Here is a 13,580-nt window from a genome sequence, read left to right on the forward strand (position 1 = left end):
ACATCTTTGATGCCTCCAGAGGGAATATTCTATTCCCTTTGGAAAAGGAAATCGTAAGGGTTCTGGGCATCTCAAACAGAAGGGCTGATATTCTATGGGCAGGGGACTTTAATCTGCAGCCATGTCAACTATCAATAGGGAATCCCTGTGGCTTTGGAACGGGGACGGTTAATCATAGGGGGGGGGGGGGTGAGAGCGAGGATTCCCTTCATTTCCCACATTGCCACTATGGTTCAATTTTAAACAAACTGTTAATCAAACTAGACCTATACCTGTTAAATTGTAATAAAAACAGTTTGAATGCCATTTGCCCCACTTTTACAGGGAGGGATGCAGGGACATTTATAGACCATATTTTGTTCTCCAGCACAGGAGACTTTATAAACCTGTGTATCAGGGAGGAAAATCTAAGTGATCACAACAGCATCTGCGTTACCCTACCGGGACGGGGTGCAAAACTAGTGACTGGAGAAACCTGTTCCACCGATATCGTTCCGATCAGACCAAATGGTGTGAGGATTAAATGGTCTGGAACCAGCTCCATGGCCAAACAGAGGGAGGTTATAGTTAGTTGTAAAATTGAAATCAGCTATTGTTTAAAAAATGCCATTAACCCCGATTTCCTGTTGTCACAATTTATCAAGATCAACACCATCATTGAAGGTATTTTTACTAAGAAATCCCCATCCAACAGAGGTATAAAACGGGGATGGTTTGATAAACCCTGTACAGCAGCTCTACGGGAACTGAAGAAAGCTTTAGGTATCAAACCCCGAGACAGCAATGGAATAAAACAATTAAGGGTTAATTATAAAATGGCTGTTTCCAACAGGAAAAAGGTTTTACAAAGTGAAGCTTGGGATAAGCTGAAAGAAGCAGCTGAGACCAAAAATTGTAAACTTTATTGGGAAATAATTAACAGCCCTTTTCTAAACACTGATGGTATCCCGGAAATAACATCATACGTTGCATGCAATGAGTGGATTACCCACTTTACTAATATCTTTAACCCGGAAGGGAAACCCCTAACCGTATCAGTGACCGAGTCCTCCTTTTGGATACCTCTACCTCTGGGAGTAACCTTGGAGGAGGGTCACGAAGGGCTTTCCAACAGCAAGGGGGGGGGGAAGGCCCCGGGCCCCGATGGGGTCCCCATTGATTTACTAAAAGCAGAACCAAACTTGTGGGCTCCTATTCTGGTGAGGACCTTTAACTGCGCAGCAGAAGGTAACATTCCTCCCTCCTGGGGTCAATCAGTTATTATTCCCCTATTCAAAAAAGGCAGTAAATCTGAGGCTTCCAATTATCGTCCGATCTCTTTGTTGGACGCCTCAGTAAAGGTCATGAGTAGAATTTTGCTCAAAAGACTAGAAACTTGGGCTACAGACATGAACATTTTAACAAAAGTGCAATATGGCTTTAGGAAAGGTAGGGGCACTATGGAGCAATGTGTAAATTTGGACCTCATTATCAATAAATATACTGTAGTCAAAAAGGGCAATCTTTTTTTATGTTTCGCTGACCTGAGCAGCGCGTTTGATTTAGTTGATCACGTTATTCTTTGGCAGGTTTTGCTGGAGTCAGGGGCACCGAAGGAAATTGTCCACTTTCTGGCCAGGCTTTACGAGAAACTATCCTGTAAGGTCCGTTATGGTACCCTAGGCGAATGTACGCCGTTTCTCAAAGTTTCACGGGGTATTCGCCAGGGATGCGTACTGGCCCCTCTTTTATTTTCCCTTTTTATTAATTATATTGATCGCATCTTGGCCGATACCCCAGCAGATGCTCCCCTGATTGGAGGCAAACCTGTCCCAATCTTACTATATGCGGACGACGCTGTTCTTTTATCCCGCACTCAGATTGGGTTACAGCGACTCATTGACAGATTCATGCTGTTTATTCAAAACAGGAGGCTCCGCGTGAACAAAACTAAGACTTATGTGGGCAGTCTGCAAATAAATTGAAGTACAGCTTTTTCTTGGATAGCGACAAGATGACACACGTTAAATCATTTTGTTATTTGGGAATCACTTACGCCAACGACGGGCCTTGGGTACCCGAGTTTGATAACATCAGGTTGAAAATGATGCGGTCTACCAGTAGTATATTCCGATTTGCACCCAAGCTCGGTACGAGAAGCATCTTAGATATGATTAACATATATAATATACGTTGTGTTTCTTCTGCACTGTATGGGGCGGGTGTGTGGGGTCAAATTGAGGGCTCTTCGCTCCAAAAAGATGAAAACAAGTTTTTAAAAAGACTGTTATGTGTCTCTGCCTCTGTCCAATTAATTCATGATGAGGTAGGGATCGAGTTTATTTCTGACTTAGCAGCCGTTCGGCCACTCTTATTGTGGCGTTCTATTTGGGCTAAGCCAGAGACTCGATTCACTCAAGAAATTATTCTTGATTGTATAGGATTGGACTACTCATCACGCATCCAGTGGTTGAAATACATTCATTCCTGGTACAAAACTTTATTTGAAATTGATGTTCTCCTCGACCCCGAATTGGCGGTTGCAATCCCCAAAAAAGAAATCAAACAAACATTTTTAAATTTTAAAAAGAAAGGGCGAGATAAGGTGTATGGCAAGTTAGCCACCGTGAAGTTCTATAAGGAACTAAACTTAACTCCGGGGTTTCAAGCCTACCTTTCGATTGTCTCTCGTCCCTCCCATCAATTTGTACTAACCCGAGTCAGGTTGGGTATTGTACATCACCTTGTTGCATTCCCAGACCAGAAAACAAGATCCGAGACTCCCTGCCCGTGTGACAATACCTCACGCCAGAGCTGCTGTCATTTTTTACTTTTCTGTAAATTTTATCACTTTTTAAGGGTAAGGTATCTAAAACCTATCCTTTTAAAACACAACATTTGATCTTCAAAGAGCGCTCTAGAGTTACTATCTTCCCTAGAGAACGTGGATATCTGTTTCTTTGTTGCCACTTTTATATTAAAATGTACAGCTGCCAGGAAGAGCATAGTGCTGCTATAACTTTATATATTCCTGTCTGTACATATATGTCTCTTTTAATAGTATATCGTATTTTAATCATGCATTATGCCCACCGTTTGTAAATGTATGGTCTTTTACATTTTTGTTCACATATGAATTAACTTCCCCGTGTTTGCCCGAGTCATATTGGAACCTTTGCTTCATAATGTACAGTTGCCAAGAAAAGCAATTTGTGTGATAATTATATTCATTCCCGTCTGTACATGCATGACCCTTTTTTAGCTAAATTATATTTTTAACTATGTATTGTTGCCCAGCGTACGCCATTTTTAGAATAATTACGTATGCAATGAATTGTTTTTATATGATTTATGCTTGTATGATTTGTATTTCTCAAATCGAATAAAAGCTTATGACTTGACTTGACTCTCAGAGACCTGTCGGTAAGTTTTCCCTTTAAACAGATGTGTAGCTACAAAACAGTTAGAGGTGCAGTAGTACCATGACAAAGAGTTGTTCTGCAAATCTCCAAGTACAGATGTCTTTTCCTACTCAACTTGGTGACTAGGTGGCAATTTTCCTTGCCTTCACAGTGGACCATGGCACCCTTACTCTGTCACTGCTGTTGGCAGAACCTAAAAGGTATCCTGTCTAAGTACTCCTTGAAATCAGATAAAGAAAGCACACAAAAAACAAATTCTAACTCATTCTATACGACCTGTACCCCAAGTTATCGGCCTGAATGGCATGCAGACATAAAGACTCACTATTAGCAATGTCATTTGAGTCTTGCACAGGAATGTTTGCTTGAGCTGGGTAACCATCCCATTTACAGAGTTTTCTGAAATATTCTACAAATGTAATTCCCAATTAGGAATATGATTTGAAACTCAATGACAGAATCAAAATCTAAAATTAGCAGATGAACTGTGGGTACTTTGAGTTGGGTCAACAGCATACTAACACTATCTACTGTCAACACCCAAAACCTAATTCATGTCAAAAAGCTTTTCTGCACCCACCACTAAGTGACAGATTATTGCTTAGCCTGTGAATCTGGAATTTGTTAAAGATGCAAAAATTGAATTTACAATAGCGCACTCAATAATGTTAAAGCATAATCCACCTCATTGTCGACAGCTTCTGAATCTTCAGGATCCGGAATGGTCTGAAGCATCATTTCACAGTCCTTATTTTCTGCTGGAGTTGAAGCTGCAACAGGGGCTTGGCTTGATGCTTGACAATTTCCAGTGCTAGCAGTTGATAACTAATGAAACAAAAATACACAGTAAACAGGAGGGCAGCACTCTTCTGACCAGAGGGTGATGGACAAAAAGGCTGAAATCAATTTCAATTAAGTTTGCCTGATTTAAAAGTGTAAAATTATGTTCTGCTATGAACATTAGAAGGAATAACAATGTAGTCTCAGAACAGATGTCAGACTGAAACAAAAGGAATCGGATATGTCTGACATTTCATGATCAAGATCACATTTCTGGAACACATAGTTCAAATAATCTGCCACCTCTTTCAATCTTGGGATATGTTCTACTGTATGCATAAGCCCAAAGTTCAGAGAGAAAGGACATATTTTGAGCCCCTTGGACAGTTGTTTTACGGTCTGTTGTGACCATCACCATATTTTGAATGCTACGCTCTAAAGACTTCAGCCATAAACAATCTTCAGTTTTAACACATTTGCGTGTTGTATGGCTACTGTGGCTTCCCACCTGCCCTTTTGTCCTCAGGCCGAGAATATAAGCTTTCCATCCTGCCAAGAATTTGCCCCTAATTATTGCCACCTACAATTGAGGGTCTTTGAAAACTCAACCCTGATAGAATGTGCATACCACCAATACAAGAACACTTTTTTACTATTACTATAACAACCAAAAAGAACATGCCAATCACCCTGCATTTGTGATGTGTGTGTGTGTATACTACTGTTCTGCTGACATATACATCATAGTATAGTGTACTAGATAAACGCAATAAGTGGTCATTGCCAGCAATGTCATTACTTTCCCAGCTGTCTGACCCAGACTGCTAATGATATTATGTTTTTTCAGGAAGGACATCCTGTGCAAAAACTCACCTTAGTGTGAAACAACCAATTCTTGTGCTTTTCTAATAACTAGAGGGAAGGTCTTCTGTTGATTGGCAATTAGATCCGATTGATTAACTGTCTAAGCGACACAACCGGTTTGCTGCCATAGATGTGTGCGATTCATGCTTTCTTAAAATAACTTTACTTAGGTTGACAACCGTGCAGATAGAGACTGAAGAGAAGACTACTCTGAAACATTTTTCAACAGACTGGCAGTTGTATTTATTCCCAAGAATACAAAGATCCATTTTGTATCCTTTCTACCTACTGTATACTTAAGGCACCCCTTGCATCTCTGCTGCATCACTATCAATCAATCAATCACAGCATTTATATAGCGCACTACTCACCCGGAGGGTCTCAAGGCGCTGGGGGGAGGGGGTCCGCTACTGCTCGAACAGCCAGGTCTTGAGCTGCTTCCTGAAGGCGAGGTGGTCTTGGGTCAGGCGGAGGTGGGTCGGAAGGGAGTTCCAAGTCTTGGCGGCTAGGTAGGAGAAGGACCTTCCTCCTGTGGTGGCTCTTCGGATGCGGGGGACGGCGGCGAGGGCGTGGCTGGTCGATCGAAGCTGGCGTTTGGGAGCGTAGAAGTTGTGGCGGCTGTTGAGGTATCCTGGGCCTTGGTTGTGTAGGGTTTTGTGTGCGTGGGTGAGGAGCCGGAAGGTGATTCTCTTGTTGACCGGGAGCCAGTGCAGGTCTCTCAGGTGTCCGGAGATGTGGCTGCGGCGGGGGATGTCCAGGATGAGTCGTGCTGAGGTGTTCTGGATCAGCTGGAGTCTCTTCTGGAGTTTGGTGGTGGTTCCGGCTTAGAGGGAGTTGCCGTAGTCCAGACGGCTGGTGACGAGGGCCTGGGTGACCGTCTTCCTGGTCTCAGTGGGGATCCATCGGAAGATCTTACGTAGCATGCGCAGGATGTTGAAGCACGACGAGGAGACGGCGTTGACTTGTCTGGTCATGGAGAGGGAGAAGTCCAGGATGAAGCCCAGGTTGCGTGCGTGGTCTGTTGGTTTGGGTGCGTTGCCTAGGGTGGGGGGCCACCAGGAGACGTCCCAGGCGGAGGGTGAAGATCCCAGGATGAGGACTTCCGTCTTGTCCGAGTTCAGTTTCAGGCAGCTGTTCGACATCCATTTGGCTACGTCTGTCATCCCTTCGTGCAGGTTGGCTCTGGCGGTGGCGGGGTCGTTGGTGAGGGAGAGGATCAGCTGGGTGTCGTCGGCGTAGGAGATGATGTTGAGGTTGTGCTGGCGTGCGATGGCTGCGAGGGGGCTCATGTAGACGTTGAAGAGTGTTGGGCTGAGCGAGGAGCCTTGAGGAACGCCGCAGATGACTTCGGTGGCCTCCGATCTGAACGGGGGGAGGCGGACTCTCTGTGTCCTTCCGGCGAGGAAGGAGATGATCCACTCCAGTGCCTTCTCCTGGATTCCGACGTTGCTGAGGCGCTGTACTAGGGTACGATGGCAGAAAGTGTCGAAGGCCGCGGAGAGGTCCAGGAGGATGAGGGCCGCTGTTTCTCCGTTGTCGAGCAGGGCTCTGATGTCATCTGTGGCTGCGATCAGGGCGGTCTCGGTGCTGTGGTTGACCCGGAAGCCAGACTGCGAGAGGTCGAGGGATCCGTTCGTCTCGAGGAAGGCGGCCAGTTGCTTGTTGACTGTCTTCTCGATGACTTTTGCCGGAAACGGGAGCAGCGAGATGGGGCGGTAGTTCTTGAGGTCGGTGGGGTCGGCTGATGGTTTCTTGAGTAGAGCGCTGAGTTCGGCGTGCTTCCAGCTCTCCGGGAAGGTGGCGTTGTCGAAGGAGGTGTTGATGATGTCCCGTAGGTGGGGTGCGATGACAGAGTCGGCCTTGTTGAAGACGTGGTGAGGGCAGGGGTCTGATGGAGATCCGGAGTGGATGGAGTTCATCGTGCGGATGGTGTCTTCGGTGCTGATCGGGGTCCAGGCGCGGAGGGTGGTGGTGGGGGGCGGTGGTTCGGTCGTGGCGTGCGTCGGTTGAGTGCTGAAGCTGTTGTGTATGTCCGCGATCTTGTTGTGGAAGTAGGAGGCGAGGGAGTTGCAGAGGTCTTGCGAAGGGGTGAGGTCGTTGTTTCCAGCGTTGGGGTTGGAGAGCTCTTTCACGATGTTGAAGAGTTCCTTGCTGTTGTGTGCGTTGTTGTCCAGTCGTTCCTTGAATGCGGTTTTCTTGGTGGCGTGGATCAGTTGGTGGTGTTTTCGGGTGGCGAGCTTGAGGGCAGTCATGTTGTCTGGTGTTGGGTCTCTTCGCCAGGTTTTCTCGAGTGCTCTGCAGTTCTTCTAGGAGCTCTTGAGTTCGTCGTTAAACCATGGGGCTTTCTTGCTGCCGGGTCTGCTCGGCGGGGTCTTCAGAGGGGCGAGGTCGTCTGCGCAGTCGCTGATCCATTTCGTGAGGTTGGTGGCCGCTTGGCGGGGTTCGCTGTGCTGGTGGGCGGGTTCTTGCTCAGGGAAGTGGCGAGCTGGTCTGCCGTGATCTTATTCCAGCTTCTACGGGGAGCCTGTTGCTGGTGATGGTGGAGCGTGGTCCTTCTGAAGCTGAAGTGGACGCAGCTGTGGTCCGTCCAGTGGAGTCCCGTGGCGTGGCTGAAGGCGATGTCCTTGCTGGAAGAGAAGACCGGGTCGAGTGTGTGTCCGGCGTGGTGGGTGGGGGTGGTCACCAGTTGCTTGAGGCCGAGGTTGGCGAGGTTGTCCAGCAGGGTGGTGGTGTTGCGGTCGTTGTTGTTCTCCAGGTGGAAGTTGAGGTCCCCGAGGAGGATGTAGTCCTCCTCGGAAAGTTTATGACTTTCATACGGATGCTCACCAAGAAACTACGGAAATGAATTAGGGGCATACATCCTTCTGTACCACCTCCATGAATCAGAATAAGCCACAATGCACAATCCTTTCCTGGCTTCATTACATGGTGTTTTCTCCTTGGTCTCACTCTGCCAGGCCGCAATAATTGAACAGCATGGCCTTACCCTAGTCACCAAAAAACATCCTGGGATGCTCAATGCGGAGTCATGAATCCTTTGGTTCACTGCAGAGAATCCATCTGTGAATGCTAAGATACAGAGTCTGCCACTAAACCCAGGGATCTTTGATATATAATCATTTAGCTTCGGTATGAAAAGGGGGGTGGAGGGAGGCTAATTGGTCTTATAATAAGGCATGGCTTTTTATAGTATATGGGTTATTAACAACGCTAAGAGTATTTTTGGTATGCATCTGTTTTTTAATCGTGGCACAAATACTGCATTTATAGCACAATAGTTTAAATAAATACTCTAAACTTCCATTGTATCTCTTGTACATCTTATTGTGGACTAGTACGAGTGAGATAGCGAAAGGCTGTGTTCTGTTACCATGATCTCCGAGATGGTCAAGAGTGTAGTGTTGTGTTCTGGGGTTACAATCAATTTGTTTCTCTGGTAAGCTTAGTAGGGCAAGTGAGGTACTATAGATAGTCAGACTCAGAGATACTGACGTAGTATGGTGACTCCGTTCCCAAGCATAGTTCTGTTTCAGAACAGAATCCCTGCAACATGGTGCCACCAACGTTTTGGTCGGGTACTTACTTGCGGGAACCCAGAGTACTAATTGTGCTCGTCCACAATACCCTTTGCAGCTCTCTATCGGTATCGGAGATGTCCGTAGTGTTAGGGATTTGTCCTCCACAGTTTTTTAGGGAACACCTAGTTCTGTTGGTTTTTCAAGCTTGACTATTAAAAGGTTTACACCCTGTTTGTGCTATGCTTTGAATCTATTACTGATTAATTATGGGGCAAACCCGTTGCTACTGCTGTTGACTGCCATCCAGCCGTAACTCAACAGTTGATATAACATGGAGTCCTAATGCTGGAGCTCCTGCGATTTTTGTTTTAGAGGCGGACACATCATTCTGCTTTGAAGTTTTCTATTCCTGTGTAACATTTCCGGCTGTAGACGCTAATGAGGATACATTTCATGAATATACTACGCCCCAGGCTCATACTGCGTATCGACCATATGCCCTTGTTGAAATCACTCTTACTGTCTGGGAACACGGGACTTGGTTTAATGGCACCCTTCCCCATGTCCCTGGGCCAGTTCAAATGGGCCCTTTGAGTAAAGAGGGGACCACGTGGCCGGCACTTGCTGGTTATACTCCATATCCTGATTTGGGTAATTTGAATTTAGTACAAACTCTCGCTTTGTATAATGTTCTTGTCGTCCAATATAGACATCTTACTTAGTACATTTCACATACTTTGCTAGCTGGTCCAGCTAAACTTGGCATGCAAGCGCAAGCCCAGTTGCATGCAGCGCTTGTCATTAGTCCTGTAATTGCTTATTCACGGTAGGGGAAACGATCCACAAATTGTGAGGAAATACCATTTTTGATTGCCTGCCTCCCCCTCAATCCCAAACAATCTATCAACTCAAAGCTGTGTTTTGCCTTACGGGACCACAAGACCAGCACAGAATCTTAACAATGAGCTTCCCCACTGGACTGGTTCCCGCTCTCGCTGACTGCAATACCTGGGGACTGTTTTTGCCACTGCTAACTTTCTTTGTTATGGCACTCCCTCGATGGCCATTCTACTAAGGGTCTTCAAACAAATACAGAAGGAACATGGGGCAGGTCCTACCCTAGATTGGAGGATGAAACTTGTGGAAAATTCTCCCAAAAAAATGTTTTTCTCAGGTTAAAGGTGAAGAAGCATCTTTGGCTATACGCCAGCAACTTACCGAGGTGGCGAATGTTAGTTGCATGTTATATTTGCTAACGTGTATACGTCTTTAGGGCATAATAGTTTGGGAACCAGACCTTCAGTACCACCACTTGGCAAGCCTAGCTCAGACAAGGATGCCAGACCGTTCTGTAAGTTTACTTAAAAAAAACACGGGAAAATCTAAACAGAAAGATAAACAGTGTGGCGGTTCTCCAATGCCGGAGTCCTCTGAAAGACTATGATTTTCATGATCACACTAAAATCAAGACTTCTGATAGGTATCAGATTCCTGATCCCCATTCTCCTCGTTCCTTCCATGATGTGAAATCAACAAGAGAGAACGCTCGTCTGACATGAAGATAAAGAAGAAGGATCGACATTTCCATATAAGGCCCCTTTTCAGAAAAAGAAGTTTGCCGCTTTACCTTCTAAATATGCCACAGACTGTGAGAACCCCTCTCCTAAACAGGAGTTGGGCATTGACTCTCCTCAACATTGCACCAGAAGTCACCATAGTACGCAGGAATCTCCACAAATTTCTGGTAGCAAAAGCAACTGAAAAATGTATCACGGTTGAAAAAGCGGACACCCGAGTAGCCTGTCTAGACAGACTAGATCATTTGGATATTCAGATTTAAGGTGACGTTGGGACGTTAAATGCATCATTAAAGCAATATTCTGGGACAACTTAACTACTACTTACAACATTCTGTTGGTGGAGGTCAATTGGCCCCCACCTTTTGTTCTTGCATGCCCCCAAGGTGGTGATGGATAAGTTACTTACCTGTAATCCTAGTTCTCTTCCAGGGGTATCCTCATCAAAGTCATAAGCACTGAAAATTCCCGCCCACGTGCGGGGACCCCAGAAATAATATAAAATTATATATGAAAATCACATATAAATAGCTCCACATATATGTATGCACATATATAATTTTTTCCCACACCAATGCAGCCCCAAAATAGAGGCTAAACAATGTAAATACTCATACATACACTGTAATTAGCAAGGAAACAAAAAACACATTAGGTTAAATAGCCATTGAACTTTGTGTTTCAATGAGCAAAAATGCTCATAAATCCAGAAAATTGCTAATAAATAGACATCGTTAGCCACAGGCTGCATTGAACAGCATAGAAAATGAAACCATTTTCAACAAAAACTGGCACCGTGCCTTTAAGGCAGCCAAGACCCCTGGCTTCCCATCATGCCTCACGGGTGACAGTTAGGTCAGTTGTTCTTTGTATAACCCTGAAGTGAGGACTCAACCATAAGCCATAGAACCAGACAAATCTCATTTACCTGGGGAGGCGGGTGGGTGTGCTTATGACTTTGATGAGGATACCCCTGGAAGAGAAATAGGATTACAGGTAAGTAACTTATCCTTCTCTTCCAGGGGATCCTCATCAATAGTCATAAGTATTGAATAGAATAGCAAGCCCAAACACAAGCTGCAGGTAAATGAGAAACACATGACCCAACCAAAACATTTGTAGCAGCCGAGTACTCAGCTGCTAAACAGATTCCACAAGGAGGCCTGGCCTACCTGGGTATCAGCTCTAGTGTCAGAATCAAGACAGTAATGACTGGTGAATGTATGGACGGACCTCCAGGTCGCTGCCTTACAGATCTTCGACATGGGCACATTATGGAGAAAAGCTGCAGTCGCCGCTCTACCCCTGGAGGAATGTGCCTTGGGAGAAAACCCCAGGGTTTTCTGAGCCAATTGATAGGAAAGCTTGATACACGAAACTATCCATCTTGAAATAGAACGTTTCGAGGCTGCATAACCTGTTCTGATCGAACCATATTTGACCATAGTTGACAAATAGTTGATCAGACTTACGAACGGACTTGGACCTATCTAGATAGAATTTTATAACCCTTTTCAGGTCCAAAGAATGCAAAGCCCTCTCAGCTGGAGTAGAGGGATTAGGGAAGAAGGTGGGCAGAGAAATGGTCTGATTTACATGAAAATCTGACACCACCTTGGGTAGAAAAGACGGATGTGTCCTGAGTACAACTCTTTTCAAGTGGAACACCGTATAAGGTTCCTTGGAGCAGAGAGCCTGAATTTCGCTCACCCTACGAGCTGACGTGATTGCTACCAAAAAAACTGCTTTCCAGGAAATATGCTGCAAAGTAGCTTTATGAATGGGCACAAAAGGAGGACCCATTAATTTTGACAGAACCAGGTTCAGCTCCCAGGGCAGGGAAGGACGACGCACTGGAGGGTACACTTTTTTCAACCCTTGCAGGAAGTTTTTACAGCGGACAGTTGGAAAAAAGAAGGTTGTGAAGGTGATAGCCAATACGCGGTTATAGCCGCTAAATGCACCTTAATAGAATTAAACTTTAAACCTGCCTCCGCCAGATATAACAAATAAGGAAGAACAACTTCCTGACCCTTAATAGGATGATGACCATTTTGCATGCACCACAGATAGAAGCGCTTCCATTTACAGGCATAAGAATGTCTCGTGTAAGGTCGTCTCGCTTCCTTCAGGATGGACATGCAGTCTTTTGGCAATCCTAGATGGCCGTATTGTATGACCTCAGGAGCCATGCTGTCAAGCTCAGTGACGGAAGGTTGGGATGATGAATCCTCCCGTTCATTTTGGATAACAGGTCCGGCCTGCATGGCAGTCTCTTGTGAGGAGCCACTGACAGATGAAGCAGGTCCGTGTACCACCATTGTCTCGGCCAGTCAAGGGCAATGAGAATCATCGTTTTGCACGAGCGTGTCAGCTTGCTCACCACCTTCGGGATCAACGGAAGGGGTGGAAAGGCATACACAAATTCCCCTGACCAGTCTATCAAAAGGGCATTCCCTCTTGTTCCTGGACGGTAAAACGCGAGGACAAGTTTCGGCATTTGATGTTTGTCGTCCGCGAACAGATCTAAGGTGGGACGACCCCAAGATGCCTTAGAGCACCTCGTCGTTTAGAACCCAGTCTTCTCTGTCTTCGAAATGACGACTCAGAGCATCCGCCCTCACATTCGGTTCTCCTGGGAGGTGGACCGCCGTGACTGACAATTTGCGAGCCAGAAGCCAATGGCAGATGCGCTGGGCCTCCAGTGACAGAGTTTGTGAGCGCGTTCCCCCCTGCTTGTTCAAGTAGTACATCGTGGTGGTGTTGTCCGTTTGTACTAATATTGATGTTTCCCGAATCGAGGGAAGGAAAGCTTTGAGAGCTAGGGAGACTGCCCTCCACTCCAGCATTTTGATATGATATGTACATTCCTTGGGGGACCACAAACCTTGCACTTGGAGGTGACCCATGTATGCCCCCCAGCCTTGTAGAGAAGCATCGGTAATCAAGGTCTGTGCAAGAGGAGGTTGATGGAACAGAATTCCCTTCTGCATATTCTGCTTCTTTGTCCACCATGGAATGGAAGCTCGAGCTGTTTCTGAAGGAGTAATCCGATCGTCCAGGCGGGCTGACTGTTGGTCCCACTTGTCCTCCAGATCCTGCTGAAGAGGACGCACCCGAAGCCTGGCATTCGGGATTAGTAAGATGCATGAAGCCATCGAACCTAGCAGGGAGGCAATCTTTCGCACTTTCTGAACCTTGTGACGAAGCACCAGCTGACACTTGAGTTATAGAACACTCTCTCCCCTCCGAAGGAAACACTTTTCTTACCTCGGAGTCTAGAAGAGCGCCTAGGAAGTGAATCTTCTGGGTGGGCCGCAAGACGGATTTACTGAAGTTGACATGCAACCCCAACCGGTGACATAGCTGGATGCAGGTTTGGAATTGATTCCTTACCGCGTCTGGGGAAGGACCTTTCAGTAGCCAATCGTCCAGATACG

The 13,580-nt window shown here is 45.9% G+C and overlaps 1 protein-coding gene across 6 annotated transcripts in view; it reads right to left on the bottom strand.

The window, feature by feature from the left end:
- The window catches only part of PCM1 (pericentriolar material 1), a 1,361,399-nt gene that overhangs the window by 822,257 nt on the left and 525,562 nt on the right, over window positions 1-13,580 (bottom strand). For all 6 annotated transcript variants that reach the window (XM_078678108.1, XM_078678107.1, XM_078678103.1 and 3 more), the window contains one exon: window positions 4,086-4,226. In XM_078678108.1, the coding sequence (XP_078534234.1) occupies window positions 4,086-4,226 (141 nt within the window). The remainder of the gene's footprint in view (window positions 1-4,085; window positions 4,227-13,580) is intronic.

The sequence above is a fragment of the Lissotriton helveticus genome, chromosome 2_2 (genome assembly GCF_964261635.1).
Source record: "Lissotriton helveticus chromosome 2_2, aLisHel1.1, whole genome shotgun sequence".
NCBI lineage: Eukaryota > Metazoa > Chordata > Amphibia > Caudata > Salamandridae > Lissotriton > Lissotriton helveticus.